The sequence below is a fragment of the Lygodium microphyllum genome, chromosome 19, assembly GCF_053477565.2.
Source record: "Lygodium microphyllum isolate KBCC chromosome 19, Lygodium_microphyllum_v1.1.10, whole genome shotgun sequence".
Lineage (NCBI taxonomy): Eukaryota > Viridiplantae > Streptophyta > Polypodiopsida > Schizaeales > Lygodiaceae > Lygodium > Lygodium microphyllum.
The window spans coordinates 4,222,999-4,241,560 of NC_141153.1; the positions used below are offsets into that span (position 1 = coordinate 4,222,999).

The following is an 18,562-nucleotide window of genomic DNA, read 5'->3' on the forward strand; positions in this document are numbered from 1 at the left end:
ACGTTATGTCCCTCTTCCTACCTCCTTGCACAACTTTTTAAGATGTATGGGATCGAAGAAGTGAATGCCTTGATTAACTTTGATGCATCTCCTAAAACAATTGATGATCATGTATGTGAAAGTGTGGTTGATGGTATGAGCTTGAGGAGAGAATTTCACATTTTCAAAGTCCAAGGTTCCTGGAAAGCATCTTTTGGGAGATGCTTTTTACAATCATATGGTGGAAAATACATAAAGATGAGGAAAAGATCTTCATTACAATCACAATTTCTTATTTTATTTTCCTACATTTTGTCATGTAATCAGACTCGAATATATATATATATAAGAGAAAGAATTCTTGATGATAATAAAAGAGAAAATCTTTTGCTGGAAGGAAGGGTGTTTAACTACGATGAAAGAGAAAATGTGTGGATGATTAGGCTGCTTTAGGCAGAAAGAGTGAACTTTGTGTACCACATATTCATTGGGCTATGATTGACTCAACAAATGTGAAACTAGGAAAATTATAAAAACCACAGGGACGGTGTGAAACGGCCTTCTCAACGTGAAGTTCAAGAAACCCGGGAAGGCGCCTCGAACGCCTTTTTGAAAAAAAAGTTGGTAGCCTACCGACTTACCTCGGCTCGCGCAGGAGAAGCATCAGACTCTCTCTCTCTCTCTCTCTCTCTCTCTCGTCTCTGTCTGTCTGTCTGTCTGTCTGTGGTGATCCTTACATTATACATAAGGCGGAGCCAATGGTGTACTACACCACTTCTTCATTGCAAGATGCTTCTAATAATCGTCACCACCACGCAATTAAGAGGTCGTCGAGCCGCCTCCTCATCCGCAAAGGATGGACGTCGCGGGCCGTAGCAGCAGCTCATGCGCCTGCTGATCATATAATTGAGAAGACGTCGCTGTCGCCTTTGCCGTTTAATATCCTACATAACGGCGACGACGGTCGAATGGATGATCCGGCGATCGCAGGAGGAGGAGGAGGCGGCCATGCGCCCGATATAATTGACGACGGTCGAACTCGGCCAGACACCACGTCCATAAGCAGCCATATGCTCTCGGTTTACAAGAATCCCCTGTGGTCCGAGCAGCGTCTCGGCGTCCCTCAAGGGAAGAAGATTAATAATAGTACAGCTGAGCCTCTTGAAGAAGACGAAGATCGGAACGCAGATCGATCACGTCGACAGGCCATCGAATATGCCGTTCATGGCCTTACAACTAATACTACTACTGAACAGGAAGGAGATGACGATGCAGCAGTTAACTATTGTAATAATGAGATGAGGCATTTGCCCTTCCTGTCATCACCTAGGCTCGACAATAATAACATCACAGAGAGCATGTCCACATCGGGGACCAGCAGCATAACCAGCGCTTGCGAATTTGATTTAGTACAGAAACTTGATGAATTGCAATGCAGCCCGGGAGCTGGTTGCAGAAGTTTCCAAGATCATCATGTAATTAGTCCAAGACGACTTATCAGCAGGAAGCCAAAGAACTATCAGCGAAGCTACCACATGCCACAGACGTCAAGTGACCAGCAACATCTGGACAGCGAGACACTTTGCAGAGAACAGAATGGCGAGTATCATCATGCAGGCGACAACAAGTCTCAGCAAATGAAGTTAACTTCAGGGCTCCTTGATCATGAACTTGAAGGCCATTGCTGCTCTAACGGTACTGTTTTGCAATCCGGCGCTTTCTTCATCCGTTAGGAAACGATGTCCTTGATAAGCTCATATTCCAAATTAGTAATGTGCCGCCGTAAAGTGAACATCAACGTGACTCTTTGCGGCTCGTCAACAGTCGAATATAATTATTTCCTTTCCACCTTGAAAGTTGAAGCTTGTTTGTAAACATTGTCTTGATTGAGGGCAAAATCCCATACAACATAAGTTATTCTCCTCCTCTAATAACTGTAAATACCACCCAGTGAAGACTCAAGTGTTTAATCTCTCGCTAAGTAACAAATACCACCTAGTGAAGACTCTTAACTGTTCGCTCATGCTAAGTAGTACAAATGCCTGATCTAGGCGTACAGTATAAACTTCGTATTTATTACAGTGGTGAGCATTGTCATGATTGCTGAGAGCTGCTGGCACTATGCAGAGATTGATCATATAAGAGCTTGGCTTCCAAACCAGCAATTTCGCGAGATCCCTGCACCTAACGGTGAGAATGCAACCAAATGCAATGATGTTGATACTCAATGGTACATTGATCATGAGGATTACAAAGGAAAAATTGGCACTTTGTCTTCACAGGAGGTGGATTTTCTGTTTCAACATTCTGATGTACTGGCAGAATTTGAACGCGAAGGTGTGCGCGCAGCTCAGTATAGTTTTGGACTGTCCTTTTCTGATCATTTCAACAATTTCTCTTTGAAATATTCTGAAAGGAATCTTAATCTTCATACATATTCGTTTGGGCTTTCTGCATGTTTGAGCTGTCCATTCTCGTTTCCAATTCTCTGCTAAATATTCTGAAAGCATGACTGTTGATGTGTCGGTTTGTTGTTTCTCTGTATGTCTCCTTCCGCCACAGAATTTTGCAACCTTGAGAAAACAGTTGAAACTTGTGGAATCAAAACACATGGAAGGGATTTCCTGGACCATTCTTCTACTCTGCACTCCAATTCAGCATTGGCTAGTTTGGACATACCAAGTCGCATGCACAAATTCAAAGATGAGGAAGAGAAGAAATGCCCTCAGGAAACCAAAGAGCAATATATATGCTTTGATGATACAAGCTCTTGGTCCACGAGCAATTCAGAGGTGATCCTCAGGCCCAAATTTTCAACTTTTTAATCCGGCGCTTTTATATAATTGCTGCACGCTTCCTTTGTTCTCAAATAACTTCGATGGTTTAGATCGTAAGGAATTCGTCGACAGCATATAAAACTCTGGGGCTACAGAATCCCCGATTCCGCTCCTCTTTAATTAGGTTTATCTTGACCTCAGTCCGGTGCCTTAGGGGGGGGGGAACATATATATATATATATATATTGCTGTAATTAGTAGCCCCCCGCGACTCCTCGCTTGAATTTGAGTAGCCGTACGTGCCGTGCCAAATGGGTATCCACGCAGTCGATGCTCATTTCGGATGCAGCATTTCCGACCTGCAATTCAACTGTCAACAAATGAAGGCGCCTGATGGCAAGCATGTACTGACTGGGCGACTGCCATCGACGTCTTCGCTGCATGCTATAAATGTAGCGTGTTACTAGAGTTTGATTGAAGAACGACTTCGACCCCACGTTGACCTAATTACCGCACCATCAATAACCAGGTGCTTCCCAAGTGGCGGTAGGAATCGTTTCAGGGATCGACTGGCGGCACCACCTCAAACTGGTTCTTCCCTTACGGATATCACGCCACATATAACTGATGATATTTTAGCCTTACAACATCACACTCGTTAGCATGCTAAATTATCACCAACATTGCATTTCACTTATCCTTTGTCATTAGTGATCTGTACTTTGTTTATCATTGTCGAGCTTTACATACGATGTTGGATAGTTTTGGGTGTGGAAGGCCCTCTACCATCTATTGGCATAACAACTCATAAAGAAAGTCATACCTAAGGTACCCAAGTAGAAGTGCTAGAAATGATCATTGTTTGTAGCCTCTTTAGTGGTGGCTAGGGCATGGAATCGGTGGAACTCAAAGTCCTCAGTTGTCAATAGGAAAGAGAGTGTATCATCATATAGAGGCCATTATCCTAGGCCTCACTGTGCGCAATCACTAAGCCAATCTTGGTAGCAAATAACGAGCAAATAGCTTATTTTTAATCTTAGTGTAAAGAAAATTATTCACCCCAATCAACAAAGCTACTAGATGGATAAAAGGTTCATCCCAAAACCTAGGGGACATAGTAGACATCGTCTAGTGAAGAGAGATCAGAGCCCCTATCAATATCAAACTTGAAGTGATTGAGACCTTGGATCTTGGTTGAGGAGTTATTCTCGCATTTGACATTCTCATTTGCAGGGACTTGGAAGATGAATATGTCATCTAGTAAGGTCCTGTGATGTGTGACTCCACTATTCACAATCCAAGGAACTAGGTCATGTGGGGTGGGCTTGTGTAATTGTCTCATGAGATGGCAACTCCACAAATATGGACCAAGCTCTAAACCTCAAATGCCTCTTCAGAGACGAGATAGGCGACAAAAGTCCATTGATGATCTAGTAGACCAGTTAGACATGTCCTTTGGAGTTGAGAATGATGCCGATTGTGATGTGACTGACTAATTGTTATGTGCATTTGAGATCTTAATGTTGCAAGAATTCACCATAGACTTGCGCAAAATTGAAAAAAATTCATAAACAACTCATTGCCAAAGAATAGATCAGTTCAGAAAGAAGAGTGCATGAGATAACAATTGGATACAATTATCTCCCCATACATGGGTAAATACATCCATCATGCATATATTTACATAATTTTATTCTCTTGGTGCTCAAAATATAAAAGATAACCCAAAAATAGGCCACTCGTTTCTCTTCCTTGCATGGCTCATCTTTCTCAATTCTTTTCTCCAAAGTGAATTATTTTTCCTAGAGGTAATATCTAAAATATCAATCCTAATCTAATCAAGATATACATAAATAAATAATAATTCCAAGCTTTTATAAATTAGCCTACAAATAATCACTAGTGTTTGTGCACATACAACCATTATGCTAAGAAGTGTGCATCCAAAATAAAATAATTCCATGCTACTCAAGTACTTAATAAATATCCCTTATGTACCATAAGTGCTATTTGAAAAAATAGTATATTTATTTAATAATATACTACACCAAAAAAATAATATTATCTCTGCCATTTAGCTACCAAGCATGATCAACTAGTGTTCTAAATAGGCCTACGTCTTACAAGCTACAATCATGCGATAATTAAACATATTAAAAATCCATTAAAATAAATTAAATCCTTATCTTATTTTTTTATAATTATTCATGTACTTTTGGTAACATTCATCCAAAAAATAACTACAAAAAATATGATGATTTAATTAATTTTTTATATTTTTAATATTATTTAATGACTACATGATTAGCTTATCATGCATATGCTTGTGTATGACACTAGTTACTCATGCTTAGTAGTTAAATGGTAGGGACTAATGCGATTTATGCTTGGTGTAGTAGATTATTAAATAAAGATATTACTTTGTCGAAGAGCATTTATGGTATATAAAGAATATTTATTGGGTACTTGAGTAGTGTGAAATTTATTTTGGATGCACGCTCCTTAGCATAATGGTTGAGCACTAGTAATTACTTTCAGGCTGATTTATAAAAGCTTGGAATAATTATTTTATTGATGTATATCTTGATTAGATTAAGATTGATATTTTAGATTTTACCTTTAGGATAAATATTTTAATTTGAAGAAAATAATAAAAAAAGATGAGTTGTGCAAGGAAGAGAAATATGTGGCCTATTTTTGGGATGTCCTTTGTATTTCAAGCACAAAGAAAATAAAGTTTAATAAATACATACATGGGGGGATGATTGCACCCAATTGGTCTCTCGAGTCTCGTGTACTTTTCTTTCTCAACTCTATTATTTGCTAATTAGTTGTTTATAAATTTTCTTCAATTTTGTGCAAGATGATGATGAATTCTTGCAACACTTGATAACCCCTAATTTTGTTGGTTGCCACTATCCTACCTCTTTTGTTGGGGATTGAAGAATCAATAATACAATGCTTAATGGTAAACATACTATGCAAAGTGAATATAGAACCTCAAACTTGTGTATCATATTGGACTAGGTTAGAGATGATTTGGAGAGTGTATCATATTTTGAATGAATCCCAAATCATAGTAAGGACTCTCTAAATAGTGATGACTAATTACTATAAATAATAGTGTAGGTTGCATTGTCCCAACAACCCAGGGCAGCCCAGGGCTGAGACTAAAAGTGATTGATATGCTGAAGATGAAAGTTCTTGATAGAAGTTGTCAACTCTTGGCGGTAGAGGATGAGTAGGGTGGGCAAAACAACTAGTAAAAACAAAAGACTGAAAACACTTTGCGACAATTGGGATGATGTGGTAGTTTTATGCATGCTTAGATTGCAAAAGATAGCCTAGACTTTGCATGGTTGCAAACTAGGTAGAAATGGCTAGGTTGTAGTAGCAAATGCAGCAATAGAGGAGGCTAATATAGGCATCAGGTTGATAGACAATACCATGACCTAAGATATCCACCTAGAGATGGGTATAGATAGTAGTGAACAAGGTGCCAACAATCTGCTAGACAAGATGAAGGTTGAGTGACATCCTTCTACTTATACATGTGGATCCTCCCAAAATTAAGGTTTTGGCTTATGAGACACTAATAAATATAATGTAAAGTTTGGTTATTTAATATTTTGTGTTGTTTTAAAGAGTAAATTTAAAATTTTAAAATTGCATTTCATTTTTAGCTCAACAAAGTATCTAGTTCTCTTGAATGTGAAAAACAGAATCCCATCACCACTTTGACAGATTTGGAAGTTTCCACTTTTAATCAAGCTCAAAGGTTTTGTACTAAGCTTATAAGTAAGGGGAAGAAGGGGAATGCCTAAGACAAATATTTTTTTTGAAGGTATGACTGTAGCATTGATGAGATCCTACTTACAATGCTCTAATACTATTTACCAAAGGTTAGTGATTTTCCTTTTTTGGCTAGCTTATTGAAGGCAAATGGCCAAATAGTAGGTGGACACCCCTTGTATGAGTGGATATTGGAGGTTTGTGCATAAGTGAAGATAATGAAGAATAAGGGTAATCTTAGTACTGTTATTCTTCTTTCTCCCTTTCTATCTTGCTTCCCATCCTATCAAGTGATATCAGAGCATCATCCCGGGGATCTCGTGATTAGAGAAAGAAGCGCAAGAATTTAAAGCATACTACGGGATGGATGCTTGCTATCCAAATCTTCAAATATGGAGGTATAAATCCTATCACAAAGCTCTCTTATTTAAGTGAAACAAGTGAGCCATTGCAGCTTGATTTGGGGATCTCCATAGCCTAAGTTTGAAGTGTTTAGACCACCATTGAAGGCTATTATCAAGGTTAATCAGTTGGGTTTTTGAATTTCTTAACAAGAGATTGAGTTCATTTATTTATGTATGCAATCATGGGGGTTGCTTACGCACATGGGCAACTTGTTTTTTGAGAAGTAGGGGGTCAACTTGTTTGAAGAAGCAAGGGGTTAGCTTGCTAGAAAAACACATGGTCTACTTAATTCGAGAGGCAGGGGGGACTTGCTCATAACTGTCACATAGATAGTTTTTTTTTTTGTTATGGCTTATTAAAGACCTTTTGTGCCCCCGATTTAGTTGCCTATTGTTGCATTGGATTCAAGATTATATCGAATGAAACTAGCCTATATTGTTGTCCTACTAGCTGCACCATTTTTAATAGTAGGTCAGTGGCTTGGCTCATTAAGATAAAGATCGAAAAACCTTAGACCTTATTAACAAATTCTTAGCCTTAATCAAAACAATCACATTCATATTGGATAAGTGAGACCCATTTACACTGGTGATTGTCTAAATTGGTTATTTTGGAAGATATGCTCACACTATTATAGAATTGAAATAAGATATTTAAGACCTAATATCACACTTGGATGCATCTAAACTTGTTAAAATTGAACCACTTGGATAAAAAACCATATTTGCACAACAGTAGAAATTGAATGGTCATTTGTTGAGCCACTTGTAGATAATTATTTTCACACTATGAGGAATCTAAATAGGTTATTTCAGTAAGTAGGTTGAGTTGGTCTATGTTCACACTATAGAGAGGAGAAAGCGTATTGTTTTGGAAGGCCTACAAAGAGGTTTGTATGCAATCATTAGAGGACAAATTTTGCTTGGAACATTGCATAAAATTAGTATGTATTGTGGAGTGTTTGCACCATTTTTTAGGGCATCAAAATATGACTATTTGGCACTTTGATTGCCATTGATTGGCATTGCCATGAGCACTTACATTGCAATATTTTTGGTCTTTTATTGGAGCAAGTAACATTATTTTTCTTACTTCTTGGTTTGCATTCATTGTGATCATGATGGCTTCGTCACGATGCTCAATAAAAATCATTCAAAGCCATCTATTTCCTCATGGCATTAGTTTAGTTGGTTTGTCGTGATTGGGAGTATCGTTAAGTGTCTTTCTAAATGTTTGTGAGAGGCTCAATTTTTTAAAATTGAGCCTCACTTGAGATGATTCTCATTCTAAATAGACATGATGCTCATGAAACATCATTCAAGGCCATCTATATCTTCATTGCATTAGTGGGCTATTCGGATTGACAATCTTGTCAAGGTTCTTTCTAAACATCTGTGCGATTTCCTTTTTCGGCTTATGATCAAAAGGATAGCCATAAGAATACGCCAATAGTAGGGATGATGTTTGGAGGGTGGAATCAGTAATAGGTTGTGGCCGATGAGTCAGTCTCACACACACACACACACACACACACACAGAGGCTTTGGTGGCTTGTGATAAAATAATAGTCATAAGAAGATGGCAACAATAGAGATGGTGTTTGGAGGGTGGAATGGATGCCCAAAAATGATTAAATGGTAGTAGGCATGAAAATGGTGATAGGTGCAATGGATGGAAAAACATTGACAAAGATAGAATCCATTTTGCAATTTGTGATCTTCTAGTTAATATTGCTTTTTTCCTTCATTGCTCATGCAATCATGGCAATCTATTTGAATAATTAACAAGTCAATCATCTAGGTAAATGAAGCCTTTGAATCAAGTAGCCAAAACTAAGAGTAAGAAGATGGAGCATTGGTTCACTAAGTAGGATCAAGTGATGAAATAGTAAGTATGTAATCATTCAAGCTATAATCGAAGGCATTTATCTCTTCTATTTCTACTACTAAACTTAGGAATAATGTTTTGATCATTAGAAGATTTGGTATTATCCTATGCTTTTCCTTTGCCTTTTTCATGCCTATCATTGTGCATCTTATGCCATTGTGACCTTATGTGATCCTACTGCACATAATAATGTGACCAGTAAAAGAGAGGACTTAGGACCATGGAACTTATTGCATGATTTCTTATGAGACTTAGGCTTTCCCCTATTGGGCTATCAGTCTCTACCATAATTATTATTCCCATTACCACCTTGTCTGCCTCTTGTTGTGGGTGCATGAGAAGTATAGCTGCATCAACATTCTTTCTATTTACTTTCTTTGTAAGCAAAGCACCCTCTACATCCTTGAACTGAAAACCGCTCATGAATATATGTATATATAACGTGAGTTCAAAATAAGGGGTTTTTAAACACAAATTTTATACATTTTTTACATATAGAAGGGTGTCTATAAAGGCATTACTTTACAGATTGAATAGAAAAGGGTTGTGTTTTATTCAAGAAAATTAGGATATTTATCAATAGGCCATGAATGCACGTTATATAGAGAATATATATATAGTGAACCCCCCGAGTTGCAAAATAAGCTGATTCACAATGAAATGAGACCCATCTAAACGAGAAGACATAGATGTCCCTTCCTTCATGTGAAGATCCATGAGTTTCTTGAGCCAATACAATTGAGTTGTAGGACTCTTCTTATCTTAGAGATCACAAATATTTTTTCATAATGCATAAGCACCACCCTTACTCTCAATGACATTGAAGTATGCATGCTTTGACAATGACAAAATGATAGTAGACTTATATACCTCATCAAGCTCCCCATTCCTCTACATCATAAAGTTCATGCTTTATGCCCTTTAATTTCAATGGCTTGACTTGCTTCTTCTACACCAATATCAGCCAAATCCAAGTCTTGAAATATTGGAAGTTATTGCCATCCAACTTCTCTATTTGAAGATAATACTATCATTTGAAGAAATTGATGCACTTTCCATCACATTTCCCAAACAATCAGTTCCAAAATATAAGCCAAAAAGAGTGTACCAAAAGAAATACTAACCCAATATGCTGTTATCCACAAGTATGAAACATTAGAGTGGTGAATACAAGTACTTGCTCTCAAAAGAATGCTTAAAACTAATTTTTAGCATGACTACCTATAAAACTACAGTAAATCAATATGTAGTTGTAGGCCAACATGCAAAAGAATAAACTCCCACTTTCAAGAAAATCCAAGTAGCAATTCAAATGAACAATGCAACTAGTAGTGTAGCATAAACTACCAAGTACCAAAAACTATCAAAGCATCCAAGATGTCGGGTACATAGATGTATGCCACAATGCATGCCATAACCCATTGACAATAGCGGTAGAAGGTGCTTAAATCAAAGGCAAATTAGCCCACAATCATAAAGCTCTATAGTGACAATATATGCACAAACAACTTAAGCATGAGAGAGTCTCCCACCAACTCAAATGAACCAAGCTCTACACAAAAATGCCAAGTGCTTCCACTTGAGCAAATCTAGAGTATCCAAAGTAGCGAAGGAAGCTCATAGCATTAGGGTGCCCAAAGTACATGTATATATCTGAGAGTATAACCCTTAACAAGTCTTCAACCTTGCAAGTGGAAATCACTAGAGAAAATAGCTACTGCCCAAATGCAACCAACGGAGCTCAAATCTAAGATGTAGACCTCAAGATAAGCATAAGGAGGCACAAACAAGTATTCCAAGCATCAACATAACCATGTAGCATTCTCAACTAGTATATAGGCATTCAATACATAGACATTAACTATCAAAGCTTGCTATCCAAACCAAAACTATTCTATTCTATGTGAAATAGAGAATTGAAGACTAAACAAGATCAACTGTATGATTGCTTAACTCTCTATTTCTTGTCACACTTTTCATTTTAAGCTATAGAAATACCTCAATTTGATATCATATATAAAAGTTATGGCCAAAATACAAAGGTGTTGTCAAGTTGCCACAGCTGCCCCACGACTTTTGCATCATGCTCTATATCCACTCAAAAATGGATTGAATCCCTCCAAGCTGAAATGTTGAAATGTATTTTTAATTTCTCCTCTCATGTGCATACATTTGAGAGGAATAAAATGGAAGAGAATGATAATTTCTCTTCTCTTGAAAGGCTGGCTTCAATGTGGCTCAATCTCTTCTTCAATGTGGCTCAATCTCTTTAAGCATCCAAAAATCTTTTCGAGTATCCAAAGCCACATCATTTTGCATCATTTCTAGTCCAGTGGGGGACTACCCAAAGTAATGCCCAAATGGGCTATTGTAACTCCAAATTGAGCCTCAATGGATCAAGCACTTGCTTGAGAATAGTACCTTTATCAATGTGTGGACAACAAGCATTAATATCAAAGAAGAAGCCTGAATCCTCGACCTTCATGACAAAGCTTCACTCCTCACACTTCTCACTCCAAGCATGAGCTCCCACGAACATTGAACAAGAGTCGAAGCAAGAGAGAATGAACATCTATGGAGGTTCAAGCAAGAGAGACCAAGATGGTATGTGGAAATTCTAATAGTCACAATTTGTGACTTGTCTTCCCTTATTCTATTTTCATGTAAAGTATAAATAATAAAGTGGCAATGATGGGTGGTTGCTACCTATAGTGTACAAGTGTGTATGCAATAAGTAAAAGTAAATGTAGGTGGCTAGGCACATGCGACCTTTATCCCCCAAGAAAACCTTACTATACAAACTGATCTATGTAATGTATGAGTGCAACCCTACCTACGGTATAAACAATGTACACATGATTGGTAAGATATTTAGTTTTTCTTTCTAGCTTATAAATTTACATAAGAGTGATCCCAATGCTTGAAATTCACAATAACTAGTCTTTGTGTTATGAGACATGAGTCAAAATATAAATAGATATATAATACAAAGATAAATGTTTAATTATTATGCTCGCTTATAGCCCTCAACTTGATCTCCATTTTACCATTCCTAGTAGCTTTCCCTTCCCTCACTATTTTTGGCAACTTTCTTTTCTATCAATTGCTAGATTTAAAAGCTATTATTTTTAGCAACTAATATTTTCTTTTTCTCTTTTGAAGCTCTATATATTTCTCCTTATATTTGATAGCTCTTTTGTTACTCCTTTTGGTTAAATCACTTAACATAACTTTCCTTTCTAGACCATGTTAGTGTCTTCATACTCATTGAATTCCTAAAGATATGAAAGGGGTCTTCAAGCTATTATCATAGATGGTTCACTATCTTTTGATGAACATAAATGCCTGATAAATGCAAAGTCACAACGTTTATTTTGTGAGGATGGTATCCAACTTTATTTAGGGCATAAATGGGTGAGTGTACAATTTGGGCATTATATCTAACACAGGTAAGGTAGAGCTTCCTAAGTATATCCCCACACTTGAGAATCCAATCAATAAATTGATTATGTTGTAGTGTTGTGGATCCAAGTTGACATGTTTGTTGAGTAAACTCAAGATGCCTTGCCCTTGATGTTCCCTGGGGTGACTAGTGGTGGGAAGGGTATCCAAGAATGGTGATTATTAGTCCCAAGTATTAGACGAGTGTCATGATAGTGTCCATGTAGAAATTACTGGGATATAAGACCTATACACTAATAAAGAGATAGTTTTATTAAACACATTTGAGTGTGAGGAAGCCCAAGAATATGTGCTTAAATTCTAGATATGTCATGTCAATAAAGGCAAGCACCTAAGCATCTTAGTTCAATTCTTGGAGATTTCAGTCAATAAGTTGAAAGCTATTGCCATTGTTAGGGTAAAAGGCCTCTGGGCCTACCCATGTATACTGTGATCGCCCATTCTTTATTCATATATAATATGATAGTGCAATAAGGCTGTCAGTTCAGTTGGACAGCACCTACATTGTGTGTGCTCTTCTCTCCCGCATCTTCCTCTTCTCCTTCTCCACTGCCATTGCATCCCCTTCAATTGGTATTAGAGAGGGTCTTCAAGACCTCATCCTAGCCTTCCACATGAGGTATGAGATCTTCATTCTCACTCAGTTTTCAACTCAACAGGGTTTTCACATGTTGTGGGCAGCCATAGCTCACACCTCTTGGAGCTTCCTTCACTTGGATCTTGCTTCCAGCCTATCAAGGCTTGCTGAGGCTTGGTGTAGGCCTTCTCTGGCCCCCATTTGTACCCCCTTTGGGCCCCATTGTTGACATGTGGGACAGCAAAACCCCTAGCCAGCTCACGTTTTTTTTGTGCCTGTTTCAAAATCTAGCCCAAAAATCACTCTTTTTGTCATATCTTAGGCATTCGGAACCTGATTCAGGCAAGGTAAGAGTCTAAGTTGGGGTTTTGCACGCTCTGGACATGATGGTGATGTCGAATTTTCCAAATTCTGATGATAGAATATTCTGCAACAAATTTCAGGTCTGAAACAGCATGTATTTGTATGCCTATGGGTTATGTGATGCTTCTACTGATGTCTATTGATACCGGATCACTTGTGGATGTTATGACTCTTATGTGAGACACATTTGAAATTGATTTAGCTCAGCCATTGACTGTTTTGAACAATCCCAGATCTGTCCAAAACAGTGTAGCCACCTGTTACTTCAATGTTATGCTTACAAGTCTTGGCATTTGATGCCCGATTATGCCCGGTTGGTGCCTATACATACACGAATGTATGCCTATGGTTTGCCTATGGATTTGAGATTGGATTGAGCACTGATTTTCTCAGTTTACAGAGGTTATATGCTGCTGGAAACTTCAGGGCTGAAGTTATTTATGCTACAGTTAGGTTATGCCTATTGGTCACGGGGTGCTCCCGGCTACCCGGTATGATATCATGATGTATTTGGACTATGCCACATGTCTTGTTTATGCTCCGGAATGCTTTTGAGCTGATATTAGATCTCGATTTGGGTTTGACTATTACTTCTTTGCAGCTGGCATTTCATCTATGACATGATTTATGCCTAGGCTACCCAGTATGGGTTATGATGTCTTGGTGAATGCTTTAAGCTTTGGCTGTGGATGGCAGTTGTTTGAGCTCGTCTCGACATTTATTTGAGTATTCCCTTGAGCAGTTGGACATTGAATTGGATTTTTCCATTACAACTTGACTTTTTCCGTTATGACCTTGGATGCTATATGGGATTTGATGCTCCGATTATGGATCTTGGCTATTACTTGGATGGACTTACAGGTATTGAGCAGTGAACTGCTTCCTTGTTTTGGAAGTTGCCTATTGAGCTGTGATTACTCGTTTGCATTTGATATGCGGGATACTTATTGATCAGTGGACTTGGATAGTGCTTGGGATTTACATTTATGACTTTCTTGCTCCTCTGTTGTCTAGCTTCTATGATAGTTGGGCTCCTGTTGCCTGTCCATGTTAGAGAGTAGATGCTATGTATGCTTACCCGTCTATTCACATGGTTTACTGTTGTATACCTTACAGAGCCAATTATTTGGATGTTATTGTATAGATATTTGGGCTTCACCTGGAGCTTGACTCTTGCAGGATGCTTTGCCACTTGTCGGTCTTTACTTGGCTTGGATGTTCCTTGGTGGCATGATGTACTGCATCGCTATGCGTATGCATATGGTTATGGGCTGATTTCATGGATGAATATCATATGCTCTTATGACAGATGTCTTATGCTTTATTGAACTATGGTTGGTTATGATATGGAGTTGGCTAGGACTCTTCTTCATGTGGGAGCTTTTGCATCCTTGATTGATGCCTTAATGTCCTCCCATCCATTGAGGTTTCATGAGCATTTGCATCATGCTTCTACCACTGATGTCCTAGCAGATTATTGTCTTTATGAGCATGTTTCCTATGTTGGGACATGTTGAGCTCCGTGGATGCTATGGATAGCCCTATTCATGATGACTTGGATTCCTTATCATCTTCTACACGTTCTTCTACTTCAGATGTTGTTTGCTTCCATTGTGGGAAGCTTGGGCATGTTCAAAGAAAATGCTTTAGATGGATTAGAGAGCAACAGAGACAGAGATGGACTCGACACGAGTAGAGAGTCAGCGATACAATAGGTATTACCACTCTTTCTAGTGGTGAGGTACATGCAGTTACCCATGATGATGCAGTTGAGCATGTCCTCATGTCATCTAGTTTCCCTACAGCTTACTTGCTCAATGATTAGGCCCATGCCTTTGATTGGCTTTTCGACTCTATGGCATCTTGTCATGTTACCCCTCATAGAGCATGGTTCTCTTCTTATAGGGAGGTTGATGGATGTATTGATCTGGGCTTTGAGCAGACTTATGATATTGTTGGTACAGGGAACATACACCTAGCTTTGCCTAATGGGACTTCTCTTATGCTCAGGGATGTTCTACATGTTCCCATGCTCAGTAAGAGCCTCATTTTTGTCAGTCAATTGCATGATGTAGGTTACTTTGTTTCTCTTCAGGATAGGTCATGGAAGATCTATCATGGTTGCTTGGTTTTGGCCAGAGGTTCTTGAGTTGGTTCTCATTACCCAGTGCATGTCTCTCATGTGGGAGATTCTATGGTTGCAATTATCTAGATACCACATGCATTGTTATGGCATTATTGCCTAGGCCATATGCACCATAGAGAGATGGAGATCTTGTCTTGTTCAGACTCATTGTTGCCTCCTATGTCTCTTACAGATCTTAATGCTTGCCCCAATTGTACTCTTGGTCCTTGCAGAGCCCCCTTGGCTTATGGCGATCGTATGAGGCATGCTCCTCTAGATCTTGTTAATTGTGCAGTATATGGACCTATGCCTTCCCAATCACTTGGTGGAGCATTGTACTTTGTGACCTTTGTTGATCATGCTACCCACCGTGTTTGGGCTTTCCCCTTGGTACGGGTTGAGGATGCCGCAGTTATGCTTGACAGGTTTATGGATTCCACTGGTAGCAGGCCTAGATGCTTGCAGATGGATTATGAGAGTTTTTCTTTCTCTCCCAGCTTTCACTCCTATTGTCAGTAGTATGGCATTCACTTCTTATGCCCACAATATTATGGGTTTGCTCATGGCATGTGCCTGACCTTATAGGTGAAGGTTGTTGCTATGCTTACCACAGCTGGATTGTCTTATGGCTTTTGGGCTAAGGCCCTTATGACAACAGTCTATTTGGTTAACAAAAAGCCGTGCTTGACCTTGGATGGTATTACACCCCATGAGGCATGGAGTGGCATGCAACCCTCTGATTACTTGAGGATGTTTGGCTGCCAAGCATTTGTACGTATGCCACATGATCCTATGTCAATTGATGTATCCTCCTTGGTTATGGAGATGGTGACTTTAAGGCCTACAAATTATGGGATTTGGATGCCCAGCAGGTCATACGCAGCCGTCATGCAGTCTTCTGTAAGACGCAGACACCTCTTAGCCCTCTTGATGAGTGTTAAGTATGCTTTATGGCTGATTTTACAACAGCTACAATGCCATTACAACAAGTTGTTTATGCTGAAAATGAGGCACTTATTGGCCCAGATGACGTAGCTATGCATAGCAGTCAAGGTCAAGATGTTGGTGGTCAGTTGCTAGACCCCTTGCAGGCTCATGAGAGCCATTTTCTTGTAGTTTTGTAAGCTAGATAGCCAGCCATATGTCAGTCTTCCGCTTCAATGAGGCCACATGTAATCTTGAGACCCCGTCGGACGAGTGTCCGGGATGTTGACCCTCTTACAATGATTGACTCTGGAGAGTTTGGCTGCTCTCCACTGTCTTATATGTGCCACGCTGATGCTATGCACGACTCTGATGCTTTATAGCTGTGCACTGATGAGTTGTGCTTGCTTCATGAGAAGCATTCTTGGATTGCTCCGTTGTATGGAGCTGCGGGATCGCTTATCTCCTGGATGTCATGGACTCGGGGATGCTTGACTCTTCTTCTGTAGAGGTTCCCGACACTTCTTGCATAGCTCGCTTTTCGATTGGGCGTTGGGTGAGATGTTATGATTCCTCACCTTGTCTTTTTTCTTTTCTTTTCTTTGTTTTCACTCCCTAGCTACATTGGCCTTTTAGTGGGAGGTTGTTGGGGTAAAAGGCATCTGGGCCTACCCGTGTATTCTGTGACCACCCATTCTTTATTCATATATAATATGATAGTGCAATAAGGCTGTCACTTCAGTTGGACAGCACCTACATTTTGTGTGCTCTTCTCTCCCGCATCTTCCTCTTCTCCTTCTCCACCACCATTGCATCCCCTTCAGCCATGTCTCATAATAGGATTACCTAGAAGTAGTCACCTCAAAATGGGTAATTGTGTTAATAAGATACAAGTAAAAATGCTAGATTTCACTTGACCCTTTCTAGATAATCTAGAGATGGAAAAGTTTAATAGTCATTTATTGAGAGTAGTCTTACAAGAATTGTTGCACATGAGTACAATTTATCATCCATAAAATGATGGTTCAATTAAGCACATCGATTAGATCCTAGAATATATGGTTGAAAGCTTATGTGTGGAAAAATGCAGTCTAGTTGTGGACAGAGTGCTTATTGTAGTCAAACGTTGTTTACAATAGTTCAAATCATTCTCGTACAAGCTTTTAGCTGGGTTTAATCCTTTCATATTAAGGTATCAATTTGAAGCTAGACTCCTATGGGATAACACTTGAGAAAGAGAATATTTAGAGTGTGTAATTGAGTTTAGACTAGACCTCATATCATTGTGGAACTTGGAGAAAAGGGTTTGAAGGGCGATGGATATATATATATATATATATATATATATATATATACTTATGCTTAAATTTGCAAAAGACAATATGGAACATGGTCAAGGTCATGCTCACCTTTATGCTAAGAAAAAATTGAAGACATGTCTTTTATAAGAGGGAAAGAAGGTTTGTCTAAAAGTCTCAAACAACTCCAATATCTCTAAAGATAAGCCAATGCCCAATGTTATCACCTAGGTAGCATCAATTTAGAATGCTTTAAATGATAATTTATGGACCTTATAAGTTAAACTTGCAAATATTGCAAAGATACATTCCATCATTGGTGTAAGTTGATTGAAGAAAAGCTTGAATTTGAGGATAATCTCTTTGATATTGAAGCTCATTCACGTAGAACTCCTATGCAACCACAAAAGCATTAACAAATTCTAGAGATCCATACTAATGCATATGATCTTAAGAGGCAACCTAGCTATGTGGAAAGATTTGAAGAAGGATATATCTTTGAAAGTGTTAAGTCATGTTATGATCCCCAACCTTGGCCATAGAGAACCTATTGTGGATGACTCTTCTTAAGGGGAAAGAAGTTTTGCAATGATGGAAAAGGTGACAATGCATGAGTAGTTGTCACATATAGAAGTACAAATGGAATTCCACTCCTTGACCCAATGAAAAATCAAGCATTATTCAAAGAGTTGTACAAAATCATACCTTCTATGTGTGAAAGAGATTTAGGAGATGAAGGGAGAGGCCTTGAGTAGAAGCATGTGAGTGGAAGCAAGAGAAAAGCAAGAGGTATGGTGGAAAGAGCAAGAGAGCAAGAGTAAGAGACATAGGGTGTGGGAACTCCAACTATCACAATGTATGACTGGCCTTCCCTTATTCAAATGTCATTGAAAGAATAAAGAATGAAGTGACAATGTTGGGTACTTGCCACCTATAGTGTATAAGTATGTGGGTATTATCAATGTAATAAATA

General features: G+C 38.7%; 1 protein-coding gene across 4 annotated transcripts in view; it reads left to right on the forward strand.

Annotated features, from left to right (window-relative positions):
* Window positions 1–657: 657 nt before the first annotated feature.
* LOC148019508 (uncharacterized) overlaps window positions 658–18,562 on the forward strand; it is a 102,420-nt gene continuing 84,515 nt past the window's right edge. For all 4 annotated transcript variants that reach the window (XM_087700765.1, XM_087700766.1, XM_087700768.1 and 1 more), the window contains exons 1-3: window positions 658–1,674; window positions 2,107–2,316; window positions 2,542–2,771. In XM_087700765.1, coding sequence (XP_087556891.1) covers window positions 738–1,674; window positions 2,107–2,316; window positions 2,542–2,771 — 1,377 coding nt within the window. In that variant the 5' untranslated portion in view covers window positions 658–737. The remainder of the gene's footprint in view (window positions 1,675–2,106; window positions 2,317–2,541; window positions 2,772–18,562) is intronic.